This window comes from Lepidochelys kempii, chromosome 6 (assembly GCF_965140265.1).
Source record: "Lepidochelys kempii isolate rLepKem1 chromosome 6, rLepKem1.hap2, whole genome shotgun sequence".
Classification (NCBI taxonomy): domain Eukaryota; kingdom Metazoa; phylum Chordata; order Testudines; family Cheloniidae; genus Lepidochelys; species Lepidochelys kempii.
The window spans coordinates 119157598-119178439 of record NC_133261.1 but is presented as its reverse complement, the minus strand read 5'-3'; the positions used below and the strand labels follow the sequence as shown (position 1 = coordinate 119178439).

Below are 20842 nucleotides of genomic sequence, written 5' to 3'. Positions count from 1 at the left end.
GCCTTACTCACACTCTGCCAGAGCTGGGCCTCTCGGGCCCTTTCCTGTCCCTGGGAGAATGAGGATCAAGCAGAGCCTGCAGCCTTCAGCCAAGGTGAGCTGCGCTCTGTAAAGTCCAGCAGCCCCTACTGGTGGCCAGCAGCTCTGCAGCTCCAATTCTGCATTGTGCAGTGGCACAGAATTCCCCCAGAAGGAATATATATGAAGTTTACCCATTGATTACACAGGAGGCCCCAGTAGCAGACTTTCAAGCTCCAGGTTATTGATTCAAATCCATCCCCAGTTAGTAGTGACCAAAGTCATTGTGCTCTGAAAGTTGTTCAGTGATCTGCAGTAAGCAGGTGATTTTAGTCCATTGTTCAGTGCAGTGAAGTAGTAATCTTTTACAATTGGCACCTTTTTTTGGCAGTTGTAGCAGACAGGCCAAGGGCTGAATGAACATCAAGAATGAATTATCTATACCAGAGATCATCAAACTATGGCCTTTGGATCATCAAAAGCAATGGCTAACAATCTGAGCCTGCACCACTGAAGATAGTGGAAGTTTTGCTATTGAATTCAATGATAGCAGGATCAAACCCTAAATGCACATACAGGGGTTAAACTAACTCTGCTGATCACGTAAACATACGGTTAAAAGTAGATAAACTTTTACAAATGGCCACTGAACTACAGCATTGCTTACATGGAAAAGTATTTTTAGCTTCATCAGTGTGATACAGGATTGTGGGTTTGGTTTTGCAAGAGCTCTCATGCTGCCTACGCTTTTGCACTTCATTTCATTTCCCATTCCATCTGCTGTTTCTTTTAGCAGGGAGAATCACCACCAACATGACTAGCCAGCTCTCAGCAAACCACCTAAGCATTCTGCTGCTACCAGTGGTCCACAAACCCCAATGACACGATAAATGGAGTGCTACATAACAATTTCTCAATAGTGTATAATGACCTGGTTATTGGGCTATCAGCTCTAACTAGTCTGGCTTGATACCCTACACTAGCCTTTGAAACTGGTTTGATCAGGAGGGACCAAAACCCATCAATATTGGAAAAAACAAAGAACTTCGCAGGGTTTAAAAAGACACTCTTGCTGGGTCCCACAGGAAATAGGTTGAAAGATACTCGGCACAGGAAAGCATAGGTGTATCTGAAAAAGTAAGGCATGCCTGCCTATGTCACTAGTATGGGGTGGTAGTACTGTTGGTATAACAGACGTAAATGTAGGTTGTTTCTTATTTTAAAATCCTTTTTTCTATAATGCTTTGTTCCAATGGCTAAATAAATTGTGCTCTAAGAAGGTTGTTGGCCAATCTCATGTATCACAGGTTCCCAAAGGAAGAAATGCAGGTACCAAAAACCCAGTCAGACCTGCAGGGTTGTAAGCTAGATATGCATACAATAGCCTGATCAACGTATTGGTCTAATAGAGACAAAACTACAAGACTCCATCCTGAGAGAGGTACTGTCACCCAGCTTGCACCCATACTGAAAATCTGAAATTTTAATAGCGCCTGTTGCATGCACATGTGCTCTACAACACTGAAGACAACTCTAATAGAAGTCTGAGATTTTTCATTTCAATTTAGTTTAGAGCAGGGCTTTAAACATTTTTTGGTAAAGTTGGATTTTTGTAGATGTCTGTGTAAAGCAGTCATGGTACAAGGAGAAGTCTACGACAGACTGTGCTCTGAAAAGTGATAATGGTTTCTTGTTACTGGCAGGTTTGATTTTCTGTATTTCAGATGGCCAGTGTTTTCAAGATGTTTATAATGTAACAGTTGATATGTTGCTACTGACATTAAAAAGTATTCTAAATCACTAAAGAAAATTAAAATGCAGAAGTTCTATCCTCAAGTTTGTATTTTCTGCATTTGTTGGTATGTGCCAATTTTAAGCTTAATTAAATGCAGATTTACAGCTAGAACAGTGTGTATATTGATATCAATGTAGATTGCTGTATCTATATTTGTATTTGTTTTATGGGTGGAAAGGTACCCAGAATAAATTACAGCTGGGAGTTAGCCACACTACTGTGGGTCTGGAATCTATAATCTTAACACAGGGGCCAGGCAGTAGTGTGCTGGACAAAGCACATGAACTTCACAAAGTCTGCAAGAAGAAAGTCTACAGGGACCCTTCATGAGATTTGCAACAGCCTACATCATCTCCCTAGGAACCAAAGCTAGCCAAAGAGAGAAAAAAGAGAAACAGGCCTAACCAGCAAGATATCTAATCCAATGCCAAGATGATGGCAAGAGGGAGCCTCTCTAAATGTTTTAATTGTTAAATTGTTAAAACTGACAGCAAAAGGATGGTCAGTTAAACCCATGGGGGAAAACCCAGAAATGAAGAAAATTAGCCAAAAGCCAAGTATATTCGGCTGCCAGAGGGAGCTTCTCATTCATGAATGGTAAAAAAGGAACTGGCATTTGGAGGTACCAGTGGGCTGCTCCATTTTCACTGCAGAAGCAGAACATACTGCCAGCTGATGTGTGTGGGACAGCAACCCTGAAAACAAATATCTTCAGTTTCTGAAGCTTGCTGCCTGTTTTGCTCTGGGGGCTTGAAACCCAAGGAGAATCCTGTAATGATGGTACTTTAAAAAACAAACAAACCGTTTCTCAGCCACTGGATGAATAAATAGCCAGACTTTATGCTCTTGATACAACTCTGGAAGAGAGACTAGTAATTACAGCATGAGTCCTAACTAAAGGCACCACCTGCAATGATTCTCTGACCAGGAGACTGTAGCTTCAGAGTAGGATTTTCAAAAGCACTCAACATTGGCCTAACTGCTCCTTTTGAAAACAGTGGTCAAACTCTCATTGACTTTAATGGGAGCAGAGTTTGGTCAATGCGGAGCACTCATGAAAATCCCACTCTAAGTGGGAAAGAGCATTTCCCTGAGGATTGCACCTTGATATGGTGGGAAGGCTTGTGTGCTATAATGATCCTCAGAACTATGCCAGAGGTAGTCTTAACTCCTGGTAGGGTCACCTAAACAAGACAGGTGGATGTATTGTTTCTTGACTTTAGCAAAGCTTTTGACACGGTCTCCCACAGTATTCTTGTCAGCAAGTTAAGGAAGTATGGGCTGGATGAATGCACTATAAGGTGGGTAGAAAGCTGGCTAGATTGTCGGGCTCAACGGGTAGTGATCAATGGCTCCATGTCTAGTTGGCAGCCGGTATCAAGTGGAGTGCCCCAAGGGTCGGTCCTGGGGCCGGTTTTGTTCAATATCTTCATAAATGATCTGGAGGATGGTGTGGATTGCACTCTCAGCAAATTTGCGGATGATACTAAACTGGGAGGAGTGGTAGTTACGCTGGAGGGGAGGGATAGGATACAGAAGGACCTAGACAAATTGGAGGATTGGGCCAAAAGAAATCTGATGAGGTTCAATAAGGATAAGTGCAGGGTCCTGCACTTAGGACGGAAGAACCCAATGCACAGCTACAGACTAGGGACCGAATGGCTAGGCAGCAGTTCTGCGGAAAAGGACCTAGGGGTGACAGTGGACGAGAAGCTGGATATGAGTCAGCAGTGTGCCCTTGTTGCCAAGAAGGCCAATGGCATTTTGGGATGTATAAGTAGGGGCATAGCGAGCAGATCGAGGGACGTGATCGTTCCCCTCTATTCGACATTGGTGAGGCCTCATCTGGAGTACTGTGTCCAGTTTCGGGCCCCACACTTCAAGAAGGATGTGGATAAATTGGAGAGAGTCCAGCGAAGGGCAACAAAAATGATTAGGGGAATGGAACACATGAGTTATGAGGAGAGGCTGAGGGAGCTGGGATTGTTTAGCCTGCAGAAGAGAAGAATGAGGGGGGATTTGATAGCTGCTTTCAACTACCTGAAAGGGGGTTCCAAAGAGGATGGCTCTAGACTGTTCTCAATGGTAGCAGATGACAGAACGAGGAGTAATGGTCTCAAGTTGCAGTGGGGGAGGTTAAGATTGGATATTAGGAAAAACTTTTTCACTAAGAGGGTGGTGAAACACTGGAATGCGTTACCTAGGGAGGTGGTAGAATCTCCTTCCTTAGAGGTTTTTAAGGTCATGCTTGACAAAGCCCTGGCTGGGATGATTTAACTGGGAATTGGTCCTGCTTCGAGCAGGGGGTTGGACTAGATGACCTTCTGGGGTCCCTTCCAACCCTGATATTCTATGCTTCTATGATTCTATAGGTCAAAGGGTAGGGACCAGATAAAAAGCAGCTCACTGGTCCTCCAGATGTGGGTGGGGGTTGAGTGATAGGCCAAGTTACAGAAATAACAAGTCTTGGTGAAAGCCACCAGGAAGCCAAGTGTTTGAAAAGTTCTTTACTAAAGGTAAAAATAAAACTATGAAAATCAGTTTCTGAAAAATTAGAATGATGGCTGCAACACCAAAAGCTGTGCAGGTGATGAAAGAAATGGATGAATATAATTTCAAATCCTTGGAGTAAGCAAATGTTGATGGCCAGGAGCTGATAAAAAGCAATTCAGAAATGAAAATAAAGTCATAAGATACACAGGAAGCAGCAATAATTGTGACTTCCAAAGCAGAAAAATCACTTAGATTGAGAACCAATACCCAATTGCTCTGAGCCAGGTTTTAAACACAGTACATGAAAATGACAATTATACAATGTTATGCACAGAGACAACTACGATGATGAACTCAAAGAGCAGATAGAGAGCTGTCTACAAACTGACAATACTCCAAGCATGACATTAATTTACTTAGAAATGGAGGACTTCAATGCCAAGGTTTATGATGACAACAACAGAGTGGAGAAAGCAATGGGCAATCACGTGTTTGGTTCCCAAAATCAGAACTGTGGAAAACTAGAAGAACTGTACCTGGTATCCGGGCTCATCATTGGTGGAACACTATTCCCACAAAAAGATATACATAAAGTAACTTGGAATTCCTCAGATGGAGTCACCAGGAATCAGACTGACAATCTACATATTGGAAAGAAATTTAGATCAACTCTCCAGGATGTTAGAGTATACAGAGGAACTGATGTTGGAAGTGACCACTATTTGTGTGCAACAAGACTGAAGATAAACTCAAGAAAAACAAAAAGTCTCCCGAAGTACCAAGAAAATTTACAGCAAAAGGCTAACGGATACAGCAGCAGTTTCGAACGGAACTTAAGAATCAATTTCAGGTGCTACAAGACTTAAATCCACCACAAGAAGTCATCATGGACATGTTGTGGGGCTTTCTATAAGCAAACGTGAAGTCTGGATAACTGAGGATATGTGGAACTATGTGGGGGGGAAAGGAAACAAGTCAAAGCAAACAGTAACCACTTAAAAATATCTACCAGAAAACTAGCAGCAAAAAAATCTATTTAAAAACAAAGGATGAAACAATAAAAGCATTGTAAGAAAAGGAAAAATATGGATAAAATGGCCAAAGAAGTTGAGGCTGCTGAAAGAAGGGATAGTAAAACACTGCATCAACTCAACAAAGATCTAGCTGGCAATTTTATACTAGCCAGAGGGCCTGTTATGGATAAACAAGGAAAAATACCTTAACAGAAAAAGAACAAAGAGAGCAGAGCATTTTCAAGAGGTGCTAAACCACAAAAAATATTGACTTTGACAATTAAATTAAACACTCAGAACTAGACATCATAATGTCTCATCACAAAAAATGAATAGAGCAAAGAAAAATTAAGCCTAGGAAAGCTGCAGGTGAAGACCAAGTCCTCAGAGAAATGTTGAAAGCTTGTGATGAGACCAATTTTAAACAAAAATTATCAAACTTTTCAATGACACATGGAACCAGAAAAAGCCTCTAGAACAATGGGGAAAAGGCCACAAATCAAAATACTAAAGAAAGGTGACCTAAGTAATTGCAGTAACTGAAGTGGTGTTACATTCCTTTCAGTGGCAGGAAAAGTATTCTGCAGTATCATCTTAAGCAGAATAAAGGAGTTGGTTGCGAGAAAGATACAGGAGAAGCAGGATGGATTTTGACCCAGGTCATGTGTCAACCAGATTTTCACCCTAAGAATACTCATAAAAGAGAGCATTGAATAGCAAAAACCACTCAAACTTCATAGATTTTAAGAAAGCATTTACCAGCCTCAATCATTATTCAATCTGGAACATCTTGAAATGTTATGATATGCTAAAATAAATCATTAAGGCTTTATATCAACATGCAGCATACACAATTTAAGTAAATACAGATTTGGGTGAATGATTTAAACCACTGGTTTCAAACAAGAATTCATTCTCTCACCTCCACTGTTTACCTAGTGATGTGGTAGACTTTTCTTCATTTGAAGTATTTAAAAATCAAGATTAGAGGTCTTTCTAAAAGATATGATATAGCTCAAACAGAAGTTATGGGCTTGATGTAGAAATTATTGAGTGAGGTTCTTTGGCCTCTTATGCACGACGTTAGACTAGATTATCATAATGGTTCCTTCCAGGCTTAAAGATCTATGAAATGAGTGTAACACTCTGACGAGCAACAGACCTTGTCCCAATGGTGAGTAAATCCTTGTATGTAGCCTCCAAGTTCTTTACATTCACTATCAGCTCACCTAAGTGAAGATGGGATGGCCTTGGTAGGAGAAACAACAAAAGCAGTAGCTTTGCAAGTTGTAGCAGGAAGGTCTTATTTTGAGGACCCTACCAAGTTAATGGCCATGAAAAACACATCACAGACCATGAAACTTGATCTCCCCCTATGAAATCTGGCTAGTGTAGGGAGGGATGGGACTTCCTCTCCCCTGCACAGGCTGCTCCCAGGACTGGATCAGATCTCAGGAATCTCCCCTAGGTGAAGGAAACTCCATGACTGCTGGCTGTGAGCCCAGCTCTGAAGGCAGCGCCGCCACCAGCAGCAGCCTAGCCAGAACTAGCAACTGGAGTCTGGTGCATGGTAGGAGCCCCAAACAGGGGCACCCCCAGCCTTGCCCCTCCTTGGCTCCGGTCCCAGCACTCGGGAGGTAAAGGGGCCTTTGACTGTCTGTGGGGAAGGGGGGAGGAAGAGGGGGACCATGGCATTCCCTGACCACAGGGCCCTGGGTGGTCACCCACATTGCCCACACATAAGGCTGACCCTGCCCCCAAAATGGGACAATCCCCCACATACCATGCAACCCTCATTTTTGTGCTGTTGCTGGCAGTGGTGCTGCCTTTAGAGCTGGGTGCCCAGCCAGCAGCTGCCCTCCGGCCACCCGGCTCTGAAGGCAGCAGTGCAGAAGCAACATGGTAATACTGTGCCCCCACCCCACATAGCCTTGCAGCCCCCCATCCAACCTGCTTTGTGGTTGAGACCCCCATGGTTACAACACCATGAAATTTCAGATTTGAGTATCTGAAACTGTGAAATTTATTATTTTTAAAATCTTATGACCATCAAACTGACCAAAATGGACTGTGAATTTGGTAGTACCCGACTTATTTTACACTGGGACAGAAGGAAGAGTCTATGTGCCAGCTACCATGTAAACCTTTGCAATTAGCAAAGCATAGAGGACTAATATCAAATCCCCTATAATCAGATTAGAAATGGTAAGGGAGGAGGAAGCTGTTTCCTGCCTCTTTCAGAGGTTTCTGAACTCTGATGCACTTCTTAAGGTAGAACATACCATAATGCACTGATTGTTTAAACTTCCTCACTTGACATTTTGGAGTTCTATGAGTACTAACACCTATCATGCTGACCAACACTGGCAAAATGTTTTTGTATACTCTCCTGTCTGTCTGTATCCATTTGTTGTTTTGTCTTCTACTTGGACTGTAAGCTCTCTGGGACAGGGATCATCTCTGTATTTGTATTAGCATCTTGCACAGTGGGGTTCTGGTCTATGAATAAGGCTCCTAGGTGCTACAGTAGTATAAATAATTAACATATACTTCTCAAACCAGTGGGTTGTATCAGACATTTTGCTTCTTTGTGTGCCTGCTTTGATTCATTTTCTAGAAAGCAAATTTCTATCAGATACTGTGGAGCAGGAGCATGCTTCTGTGAACAAGAAAGGGTAAGGAATGGGGAAGGTGGTAAAGAAGATAGGACCTATAGTTCTCAGCAATAAAATATTTTATCTAATTTGATCAATGATTTGGCTTCCCATTTAGGGTATGAGACACTGACAAAATGCCACATAACTGTATCAGACAGTAAAAATCTTGTCAACGTGTTGTTTTCAGAAGGATTCAAAAGTTAAATGTGAAAATGTCACACATTAATGTCATCCTAATGACTTTTACTATATGAAGAGCTAAATATATGTAGGTTTTCTCAAGCCAACAATTTACCCTAACATTAGGCATCCAACCACATATCCCTTCTAACGTGGGAAGCAGAAATGACCAAACATTTGATTCCAACAGTAATTTATTATCCAATCATTGCAGATGGAGTTACAAATATTGTTTCCGTTATCAGTTAAAGATTAAATTTTAATTCTGACAACTGTGGAGAGTATACAATGAGTGCAAAAGCATTAACCATAATGTAAGAAATACCGGAACAGTTCTTTTTATCTTTAAATGTCAGGTTGTACACTATCATACAGTAACCATTATGTGATCTTGCAAATAATTCAGGACTTGTGCTAGCAAGTTTGGGTTTCTTTGCTTTTTTTAGTTCTCTCCAAGATGTTGAGAGGCTGGCAACAGTTTAAAAATATATTATGGTTTACTGAAAGAGTTTGCTGGCAGCCTCACAAAATGAAGAAAGTCTATAAAATATTTTATATTGAATATTTGCTTTCATTAATGAACACCACAACATTAATGGGAGAAAACAACAGATAAATGATTACACTCCTATATGTATCTTATTCTGTGAAATTCCTATTTCAGCTGCAGTATACTACAGATCCCATAAACTCAAGTATAGGCCAAATTCTGACATCACATTCACGTACACCAAAATTTGGTCCAAAATATGCCTATGAGTTTTTATTCTTTAGAGGTTTTTTGTTTGGTTGTGTTTTTGTTTATAAGGTGGTGGGTTTTATTGTTTTGTTTTGGGCTTGGGCTTCTTTGTTTCTCAAAGTTACCTAATTTCAGTTAAGCTATTTTGGGGCAATTTGAATGAAGTAATGAAACCTGGCATCTATTTCAGTAATACTAACCTTGACATTCATGAGACTTTCAAAACCAAAAGAAAAGTAACTATAAAATTAAATAACAGAAAAATCAAGTACTACTAAAACCCTCTAACTTAATAAAGCCCTTATTTGCAATGAAAAATAAATAGCTTTAAAGTAAATTTTCCCATTTAAATTTTAAATATGTTCTGTTCTTCATGGATCTTGCAAGAAGTAACTATTAATTAGGCTGCCTATATACTGTAAACACAAATTTGCTATCAATTTGTTTTGGTGAGTTCTCCCACCCACATCTAGTTTATTTCCGGATCAAAACTGAATGTACCAAAGAAAAGTTTTCAAATCCCAATGTGTGTGTTTTAAATTCTTCCGTGTTACTGGTGGCCGACCAGTACACCTATGAAATTTTACAATGGCTACTGAAAGAGCCAAATTTATATTTTGTAACCATTATCACTGAATGATTGTTTTATAAAACTAGTCTTCATTGGTCAGTAGCTGCAAATTTCCAAAATAGTTTCCAGCTTGGAATTGGCTCTAGCATGTCATATTTGCAATTTAAAGACAATAATTCACCAGTACTAAGTGCTACTTTGCCTAATCTGATTTTATTTTCCAAGTTAAGGTGTTTTTATTCCTTTTCATTCAGAAGGAAGCACTGTATAAAGTTAACAAATGCAAATTATCTGAAATTATATAATGATAAATACATCCAGAGTAAATTCTGAACAAGATCAGCTGTTTATGCCAAAAATGCAGTGACCAATTAAGCTTTTGTCAGCTGTTTCTGAATAAAGAAGTGATGCAAATCATTCAAGGAGCCTTCCTGACAGGAATGCAAGGCCGTAAGAAAGATCAATTTTCTTTCAATTGCCTCAAAGTCACTCTAAAATATTTCAGTGAAGCTCACAAGGCAAAACACTCTACCATTAAAAGAACTGAATAGAGTGCATAGACCTTGACATGTTGAAGTTTCCCAGTATATTAATTCTCCTGCTTTATGTATTACTCTGGGATCTTGTCCCTCGTCATCATAATTATAATACAAAGGGGAATGCTTTAATGCACTTTTGCCAATGTAGTACTAGTACCACGTAAAGAAAACAATTAAAATGAAAAAAAGAGACAGCTGTGAAATTGGACTGAGTCCTATATGTTATTCTATAAAGAGTAATCACCCAGTTCTCAAAAATGAGTATGTTATTTTTGTATCTTATAAGTTTAGCTACTCCACATGCACAATGATGCATGTCTGCATACTACAGCAGCGTCAAGCCTTTAAAGGTAAATTTTCCGCTCAGGACGCAAGGGCTTGGATTTAAAACTCCCAACAAAGTTAATGGGAGCTGGGCATCTATGTCCTCCCATGTTCTGATTACTAATACTTTAAAATATTTGCATTAAAAATCTTGCCTGTCTTTCGTATTTAGAAAGCAAATACTGAGATAAAACCACTTTTAGCACAACAGATGAATTTACTTACAGCATGCATGACTTGTTCTCATGACTTGAGCCACAAACAGCCCTTAAATATTTACAAGTTCAAAATGACAAAATCTTTACATAGGTAATAGAATGTTTGCATTTGCTTACAAATAGTATAGGACCCTCTCTGGGACACAAAACCAGGAAATAAGTAACAAAAACACAGAAGCAAATTTAAAATGTAACAGCAAAAAAGAAAAAAATGACAACTTTTAAAATCTGGACAATTAACACTGTTGTGGTTTAAAAAAAAAGTATATTTAGAGATGTGATGTTTAAAATACATCTTTATAGCTTTCAGAAAAAGCTGTACCTAAAAGGAAAAGTCCAAGTAAACTTAAAACAAAGCAAAAGTTATTTTTGGTTTGCCAATTTACCTTTAAAATACTTTTTAAAAAAATGTTATTAGCAAGTTAAGTAATAAGACAAATGTGATCAAACACTTAGCCTTGTGCATGACTGCATAAAATAAACCAGCTCAACATCAACGTAAGTTTAGCAAGCAAAAGTGGCAGTTATACTGTAAACATGAAAAAGTAATAGACTGGGTTCCTTTTTTAAAGACAGTGTAATACATATATTAGTCTTATTTAAGTGCCAGGTCAGAAAAAAAATTCATCTTGCTTCCATACTTAAGGCAGACATATAAGTCAATATTTTAGAGCCTCTTTGGCCTTGTGCAAAATTCTTTGCTAAATTAGGCCCTATATTAACATTATTTTCAGTTGTATTTAAATTGCATATAGTAAGCAAAAAAACCCAACTCAAATGTAGTATTCTAATATCTTTTAGTAAAGGATGTAGACCTACTTCTTTAAAGAAACAGCATATTCCTAAAAGTTGAAATAGTATCTAGAATTGAGAAAGTTCTCTAGCACAGTTATATTTAAATAATTAAATTCTCACACTACCTCATAAAAGTTCCTCAAATTCTTTCATGTGTATTCCCACTCTGAAAAGACTGCTACCCACCATCATTTTAAAGCATATATAATTTTTTTAATTTTGGTACAAGCTGATGTTCCAACTATAAGTCTTTGTTTTTCATGCTCAACTCCAATGATAAAGGGATAGAATATCTGTTTAGGCCAATGAAAATATTCAAGTTATATCACTTGTCAAGTGTTAATTACAGATTTGGAAGAATCAATTTAGAAAATATAACCACAAAACAAAATTAGACTTTCAATCAAATGTTCGTATGAACTTTCTTTAAAGTTCAACTCTGTTAAACGTTTGCATTCTACCTCTTTTCCCTGCCCCATACTGCTTTCTGTATTGCATGGCATCTTCTGTTACACTACCCACATGATCCAACCCCCTTATGAAACATGAAAGAAAGGTTTTAATATTCCATTTTCATGGAAACTCGAGTAAGCAGCAATGATCTAAGGACAGGATTGTAAAAGTGCTATATAAATTGACATTTGGATGTACCTTTTTCCTGTAGAATAAACTACTCTGCGCATGAGAAATGACATTTTAAAACTACCAAATGCAATGTACAAAATATCAAAATATATAGAGTAACAGTAGAATAAGCTACAATGCAATTTTTCCTAGTCTTCTGGAAACCATGACTGCATGTGATTTTGTATCTACTACACAATGAGCTCTCTCAGCAACAGAGATTTCTTTTGCATTTATGGTATAACAGTGCAGTACAACTATAAACTCAGCCTTAAGAACAATCCCATGCTTTCAATTTCAAGTTCCTATAAACCACGAGTGCAATTTTTTACTTGGAACAATCAGTTCTTGTGTAACTGCCCCTTTCTACTACTATTTAAACATTCTTCACTAGAAGAGTAAAGCCAGGCTATTTAAAGAAAAGGAAACCATTCTACAAATATTATTTCTACCTCTGGCAGGGCCAATTTAATATTACATTAGCTACAAATTATCTGTGCAGGGCTTTAAAGGAGAATGCCTTTTTATATATTCTCCCGAGTTACTTGCTCAGAACATCTAAGTATAAATCCAGAACCATACCAGTACCAAATCCCCTCTCTCAACACCTTGGAAATGGGATTTAACTTCTACTGCACATTAACCCCACAACACTGTAATAAAGGAATAGACAGAAAATCATAAATAGACAAATAAGTACGGAAACAAGCTAACCAAGTTTTTTTTGCAAGCTAAACACCTCTTCAACTGTTAAAAAAAGTTGGTGGTTTCACACACTGAAATCAGTGGAATACATTCATAACCAACAGTGCCTTCTAAATGCACACCTGAAAAGTTCAATTTTCACAACTTCAGATGTCAGCGTACCATAAAATGATCTACTGACTGGTCTAATAAGAAAGAGATAGGAAGTCAGTCAGTGCCTTTACTAAGTGTTGTTAACATACATATTATTAATAGAGTGTGGAGTTCATATCTCCAAATCAAAAAGTTCCAATTCCAAGTTATCCTCTACAAAACTATATGTTAAAGTGAATAGCTAAGCTAGAACAGAAAGCTTTTAATCAAGTTAAGGTTCTTCCTGAACATATAATATGGATACACAACACAAGTTGTCTTGTCAGAATACTGCAACATTGCAATAACAACTCCTGACATATCGCTTAGGCAACATGTGAACCTAAACAATCATATGGACAAAATGAAATTCCAATCACAGGTTCATGTAAAATTAGATATTCCAAGGATTGCATCTTACTTATCAGCAGAAAAGAGGGCGCTATAAAGCTGAAAAGTGCATTACTGTTAAAAGCCATTCAAAACAACCCTGTTATGCACAAATAGTTTATGCATTCACAATGCTGTTGTCTTTGCTTCAAACACTTAGTTTAATTTATTATAGAATGATCACAATGAAATTTGCTTTGACCTTTATATATTTTGTCTAGGTATGGGTAAAAGTGATAAGACATCTTGAACTACAATATATGCAATTTGTGCATTTAAATTTATATACTTTTTCTAAAGCCAAGATAAGAGGATTTTTTAAGTACACCTCTAAAAATAGTGGCCCTTTTAAAATCAGTTTGGAATAACAAAACAAACGAGGCCATGGATATCTAGGGTGTGCATTGTTATTGTTTATAATTTATTTCTTACTATTGGACACACTTGTCCAGTATATAAACTGTTAAGACAATTTGCAGAAAAATATATCCTCTACCGGTAACCGACAATGCACATAAAAAATACCTACAAAAGGGAATTATTGTCCACTCACAACCTGTTGAGCTTAGTGATTCACTGTTCAGCTCATTCCATCTATATAATTTTAAATATAGGCTAAATTGTGATCAGTATAGTTAAAATTAACCATTCTAATATGTGGACAGCTACATTTAAAAATATCTGCCTAATTATGTATGACTTAAAATAAAATTAGCTGTCATATTTTTACATCACAGTATATGGCATTTTTTAATTTAGCAACAGAAAGGCACAATTATTAAGCCATAAAATACAGTACCTGAATCTAACAGTTTTATTTATTCCTAAAACCAATGTCAGCCTAGACATTTTATTTTGTGGAAGGGATTGAAGGAAATAACTTCAGTTTTTAAGACTGATTTCATTGCAAGTTTGGTCCATTAGAAACGCCATCTATATAAACAACTGAGATTGGGGAAGAATGGAGAAAAACATGTAAGCTATTCCATTATAGCTGTTTGTTGTTCAATAACTCGTAAGTTATTATGAAATGACTTAAACTGAACACAAATGGAACTTTCTGATCAGTTGTCAGACACCTTTGTCAATATGCTGAAGTATACAGGTACAGTGTGATGTATGTTTCACTACATACGTGTATACACACATATATATGTACTGAATGTATACACACACATCATTACAGCATTAAGAATAGACATGGCATTTATAGAGTATAGCACTTCTCAGGAGAGCAATTCTTGGCTTTTGGCCTGACACTATACCTAAGATGTGCAATTTCCTTTAAATGCAGTGCCTGTCATGTATTGCTGTTAAAGTCCTTGCTAAAGCACAGCTCACAAGTCTGCCAATAGCAAACCAGTGCACCTTTTCTTACATTAGGCAAATACCTCCCTTCTTCCCTTGTCAAGTTAATAAGTCTACCTCAAGAAAGACCAATAAAAAGAAACAGGCAAGGAACCAAAAACATGAGAGAAAACCCAACCATTCCATATGTAATATAGCGATAGGGAAGTTCAACCTCCATGAGCTGCCTTGCTTGTCGTATATCATCACACGGTATAGAGAACATTTTACAGGCCAGTGGGATGGTGATTTTCTTCATCACTATTCTTGTTAACAACAGTAGTACGACTCCAATCAATAACCGCAATATGGCTTTTCCAAATAAAGTCACAGTGATGGAGGGAGGAATTAAAGGCAATGTATCTGGGGAAGGATCTTGCATTAGACCCAACATGTAATTAAAATGAGATCCACAAGCAACTCCAGCACCGCAACCCAGAATCTGAGCTGTATCTCCTCGTGATGTGCTCCAGGTGTCAAGAGTGAAAGAGAAAACCCCCAAGGCTAAATGAAGACTGATGATAATTAGCGGTGCATGCTTGAAAGTTAAATTGAAGTTATCAATCGGGTCCACAGCTGGATGGAAGACAACCAAGATGAGAATAGCATACAGAAATCCAGCAATAACATCCTGTTGAGAGGAGATAAAAGATACAATCATTTAGTATGATAGAAATCCTAGTAAAAATAAAGAATTTCATATCCAACTTTGAAATAATTATTTCAATAATTCATTTCAGATTGTAATTTACATTAGCATGGAGAATAGTTTAGTTGCTTTGTAGGTAGAGAGGTTTCCACATGTTTGAAATCTCCTTTTTCTTATGTTTTACCTTTCACAATGTATCTAGTTTTGTTCTAATAGTAGGGGAAGGAATTGTACTTGCTCCTTTTCTAATGCAATGTACAAAGAGCCTAAGATTCAACAGAGATGGTTTCTGGGTGGTAAGTGGTCCTAAGCCTCATCTGAAGCTGCCAAGTTCTGGTATCTGCACTCCTAAGAATGAGACAAAGGTAAAACCCACTGTGAAAGATTGCCAGGTAAGAATGGGATAAACAGCAACAAAGTTTGCTAACTTTAAAAAAACTAGCAGATAGTGTCACAGTTAGATATTACTAATGGCCACTAGGCCTACAACAGAATTCCTTAGCAAGTACCCTCTGGGATTGCAACAACAAAGTACTGGTATCTCTACTCTTTACAGTATGTAGAGGTACACAGCTGTAATATATGTTAGGAAAAATCCATTCATTTGAATACTAGTTTGTTATTCAAATGATTCCGCAGTGTCCCAAACATATTGTTATACTTGTACTGAATATGCTTTATTTTTTTAAAACTTCCATAAAGTATTTTGTAATTTTTTTTAAAAAGGAGACTGCCCTACTTGGGTAATTTTTAATATATCATGACTAAGAAACAAATTGACCTGCCAGATGCGTTTCATAATGTGTTTATCACGTTTGTGAATTACCGAAGTTGTGTGTTTGAAAAAGGGTTACTTCATCAATGTGTGTCGTTTTTGGTCCTATAAAGCTATCATCATGCTGCATTACTGTTAACACAAAGGCAGAAGCAGCATAGTATTAGTCTAATCCATACAAAGGCATGTCACAAAAATAGGATTATGACTTCACTGTAGCAAGAAGAAAAGCAGCAGTGGAGCTGGGAGAGAGAAGCCCTTTGACCATGCAGATATCTTCCAGAATATCAAGGAAATACAAAACTACTGACCAAGTACACTCTCTTCCCAGTGTTGCTGTAGCGTGAAAGTCTTCTTCCCTTAAATAAGATTTAACTTGTCACCTTGGCACTTTGCAAAAGCATCAAGTGAAAGCTGAATGAGCATGAAAAGCTTTCCTCATGCCCTAACAAAGTACTTCAACCCTTCTCTGAATGAACTATCAGAGAGGAAGAGGGCAATTTTGTCCCTTTGCCTATTAGTCCTTGACTTCTGCACTGAAACTGCAAACAGGAATGGCAATTAATTTTAATTGTGTAACTGATTTATATAAGTTAATAAGCTTGATACAGAATTTTTAACCATAATATTGGTCCTTCAGACAGTCTTACTATGTGAAAAATGCTTTATACAATTTATTTTGTTTTTAAGTATGTGTGGTGAAAATGTTTTTAGTTACAAATCTAATCAGCAATAAACTATTACCTCTTAATAAGGGCACATATTTTGCTAGTTTTAGTTAATTATTTTTAAAAATTATGTCAAAAGCATCTAGGGTTCTGGACAGCTGCCTTTTCTGTACACTTATAAAGTTACTAGGTAAAATTTTTGTAGACCGTATAGTTTTTCTATTTTCTAATCAATTATATAATGATAAACAATTTATTTCATTTCAATTTAACAATAGAGTACTGGATCCACATACAGTAACATATACTGAAAAAAAGCCCCTCAGATTACCACAATGCACAAGATACCTTACTGTAGTTTAAATATCTGAATATTACAGAGGCATATAAAAGCAGTTATATGGTGTCATCATTATGTAAAGTAACAGATTTTATGTGTGGTGTTTCTCTTACCAAAATTGAGTGCATTCCCATGTAAATTCGACTAAAACAAACCAGAGAACACCAACAGATCACAAGAATCAGACCATACATAAGGGGATACTGGAAAAAAAAAAGAGTGTATTAGAATAATAAGCCATAAGTATATACTCCATGAAAATGATTTAGCAATGAATAGCTACACCACACTCAGATCTCATATTTCAAATACCATTTTAAACTGTACACAAAACAGTTCTAATAAAGTTAGCTAAAGCCTACAGCCCAGACGGAGGGGAGTGGAACATTGCTCTCTGATTTACAGAAACATTACTTGCTTCCAGGATGTATTAAATCTCCATAAAAAGGAGTTCCAGCATGTTGGTGCTACAAAATCATTGCATACAATTTTCCCTACCATAAAGAAAGCCTCACTTGTTTGTTTCCTTACCAATACAATCTCTCCCTCATTCCCTTTCTCTCCAAGCGTCTTGAGTGAGTCTGTTCTTCCTCTCCTTCAACTCAAAATCCTGTCAATTGACTTTCACTCCGGTGATAATTCCCCACTCCCCAAATCCCAAGAAACTTGCTTCCACTGATTTCAATGGCCTTTGAATCAGGTCTCAAATGCCCTCAACTTTTCTTTTAAAGCCAACTTCAAAAACTTTTACTTTCCACTAACAAGTTCGGTCCTGATCCAGCAAAGCACTTAAGTGTGTGTGCAACTTTAATAAAGTCAACAGAACTAAATCACATGCTTAACTTTAAGCATCTATGTAGTTCTAAAGTCGCACACACTCTTAAGTGCTTTGCTGCATCAGGGCTTTAGACGCTGGTGCTGTTTACTATTTAGGCTCAGTTTTTACTTAAGTGTCAGAGCTTACATCACTTCCTTACTCTATGGATCCATTTATTTTAACCCTGGTCTCTCTTTCCTACCCTCTTCCTCGGTCTGCTTTTCTATTCTATTCACTGTAGAGGCCCTGTTGGGCAGGACCATATATTTTTGATCAATTAAGCATCATACAAAATTATAACATTATGAAGATATGTAATAAAATTATAATAATGTAACAGTAAGGACGAGGGCCATCCCTAGGGGGAGGTGCAAGGCCCGGAGTGGAAGTGACCAATTAGTCTCTTCCGGGACCGACCATGCTGGCCAATCGCACTGGCCTGCTGGGCCCTCCAAAGCGCAGGGCTCAGAGTGGTCGCCCTGATTCACCCTACCCAAGGGACGGCTCTGAGTAAGGATGTGGGTTCTTGACAGTAGAGACAGAGTTTAAAACATTTTGGGTACTATTTACATAGTATTACCATCAGACCCAACCAACTTTGTTTTGGAAGTTTGCATCAGATTTTAATATTCAAGTCTAATTACTTTTTGCTTTTGGTCTCTCTCATAATCAAGCTAGGCAGTTGGTTATTTTTTTCCTTTGTCTGTCCACTTAGCCTTTGTCTATACTACAAAGTTTTGCCGGCAAAAGTTATGCCTTTTTAATTAAAACCGCTGTTGCATGTCCACCCTAGCTCATTGTGTTGGTAAAGTGCATCCACACTAGCAGCTCTTCCATCAAAACAGAGAGCAGTGCGCTAGAGTAGCTATGCCACTGTGCAACTGGTCGTAGGGTGCTTTGGGAAGGGTTTGCAATGCCTCATGGGGCAGATACAGCATCACATGATGCAGGCTTCTCAATGCCATCGTTCTAGGGGCATCCTAGTAGATTGTCAGCCGCTTTTCAACTGAAGGGGGGGCGTGGGGGAGGGAGAGGACAGTGGTGTGTCTGGGACAGGGGAGACAGCAGGCCCCAGGCTCTGCTCGGCACAGCAGTCTCTCCTGAAGCAACCTACTCTGCCTGCCTGCCTGCGATTCTGTGATTCCCTCCACGTGCTCCAACAGCCTCCTCAGCTGCCCAGAGCGGTATCCTGAGCAGTTCTGTGAGCTCTCCATGCTGAGGAATGTCTTCCCTCCCCTGCCAGCAGCAGTCTGCCTGCCACTCTTCGTAATGCAGGGCAGAACAGGAGCATGATGTGGTTAATGAGTTGCTCTTTGTTCCCCAAACTGAGCAGCACACTCAGCTGTCAGATACTTCCATGAGCTTTGACAGGGGAGGGGTGCATACATGCAGGGCAGCAGAGATCAAAACAGTGAGCAGGGATGTCACTGCAGGCATTGAGAGATACTGGTGGAAGCCTGTCATGTCGACAAAACAAACAGCAGTGTCTATACTGACACTTTGTCGCTTTGACTTTGTCGCAAAAAGCTTTATGCCTCTCGTCGAGGTGGTTTTGTCGGCAAAACAGCAGAGTTTTTCCACCAAAAGTAGCTTTGTAGTGTGTACACCTCCTGTTTTGTCAGCAAAAGGCAACTTTTGCCGACAAAACTTTGTAGTGTAGACAAGGCCTTATTCTCTTATTTGTTAGACTGCAAGCTTTTTGTCATTTTCTGCGTGTTCATATTGTGCCTAGCACAATGGGACCGTGACCTGGTTTGCCACCATAATATAAATGTTTAAATTGTTATTACTGTCATTATATCATAACATTACTCTCCAGGAACAGCTACTCCTCTCCTATAGTAATACTGCCTAGATTTTTACAAGTAATTCTTGCTAGAATCTTTCACCTGATCATACAATACTTTTTGTTTGTGGAAAGTAACAATAGAAAGAAGAAAAGCCTTATTTTCTAAAGAACCATAACATAACCTATACTGGTCATGCACAGACAAAGTTTAGACTGTATTTTTAATTACTGGCTCTCTTCTAGGAGGTACAGAAAAAATCACTCATCTTCCAAAATCTATCCGCAAAATGACAAAGTTATATCAGCTACAGTACCAACACCCATTGCTTATTTTGTTACAACAGACCAACATTTGTACCTGAAATTGAATCAAACTTTTTTTCTCCCCAACAGCAACTAACTATGCAAGGCAGAAGCATAAAATAATTGACTATGGATATAGCATGCTTCTTCTCTGAAAAGTGACTTTTTTTTTTTAAAGTGTGGTTCCATATTTATTTGACAGTTCCAGATCAACTCTGCTCAGTTTACTAGTAAAAACGTTTTTTTGTTTGTTTCTTTTTTTAATTTTAACTTCTCAGCTTATCTGGGGAAGTGAAACTCTGGCTAGGTTCTTTCCAAGTTCACACATTAACAATTTAAAATGTTGCAATCGAAACTAAGTTAGCAATTCTGCTGATGCATGAGCCAGAACAGAATCTCCCCCCCCAAAACTGGATCCAAAGCCCATCAAAGTTAATGGGAAGGACTAACAAAAATGGTGAACATTTATTTTAATCAGCAAAGTCAGCAGATAAGGCTGACCGTACAACAGATCCTTGAGTTTAAGCCAGTGCTTCATGGGGGTGTGTGTGTGTCTGTGTGTGTGTGTCTGTGTGTGTGTTAAAAATAGAGGTACTTTAGAGAAGGCATCACTGCTTTAAAAAAGCTACAGCGGAACCTCAGTATGAACCACACACCTCATTTGAAACCGGAAGTATGCAATCAGGCAGCAGAAGAGACCAACAAAAAAAAAAAAAAAACCCAAACACAGTACAGTACTGTGTTAAATGAAAACTACTAAAAAATAAAGGGAAAGCAGCATTTTTCTTCTGCCTAGTTCTGCAAAGCTGTATTAAGTCAATGTTCAGTTGCAAACTTTTGAAAGAACCACCATAACATTTGGTTCAGAGTTACGAACAACCTCCTTTCCCAAGGTGTTCATAACTTGGAAGTTCTACTGTATACTGTAAATAAGCAAACTCAATTTAAACTGAATATATGA

General features: G+C 38.3%; 1 protein-coding gene across 2 annotated transcripts in view; it reads right to left on the bottom strand.

The window, feature by feature from the left end:
- Window positions 1-8332: 8332 nt before the first annotated feature.
- Window positions 8333-20842, bottom strand: part of SGPP1 (sphingosine-1-phosphate phosphatase 1) — a 45787-nt gene continuing 33277 nt past the window's right edge. The window contains exons 2-3 of one of the 2 annotated variants that reach the window (XM_073349884.1): window positions 17086-17175; window positions 8333-15171 (exon numbers count right to left, since the gene is read on the bottom strand). In XM_073349884.1, the coding sequence (XP_073205985.1) occupies window positions 14620-15171; window positions 17086-17175 (642 nt within the window). In that variant the 3' untranslated portion in view covers window positions 8333-14619. The remainder of the gene's footprint in view (window positions 15172-17085; window positions 17176-20842) is intronic. The other variant, XM_073349885.1, reaches the window with a different exon arrangement.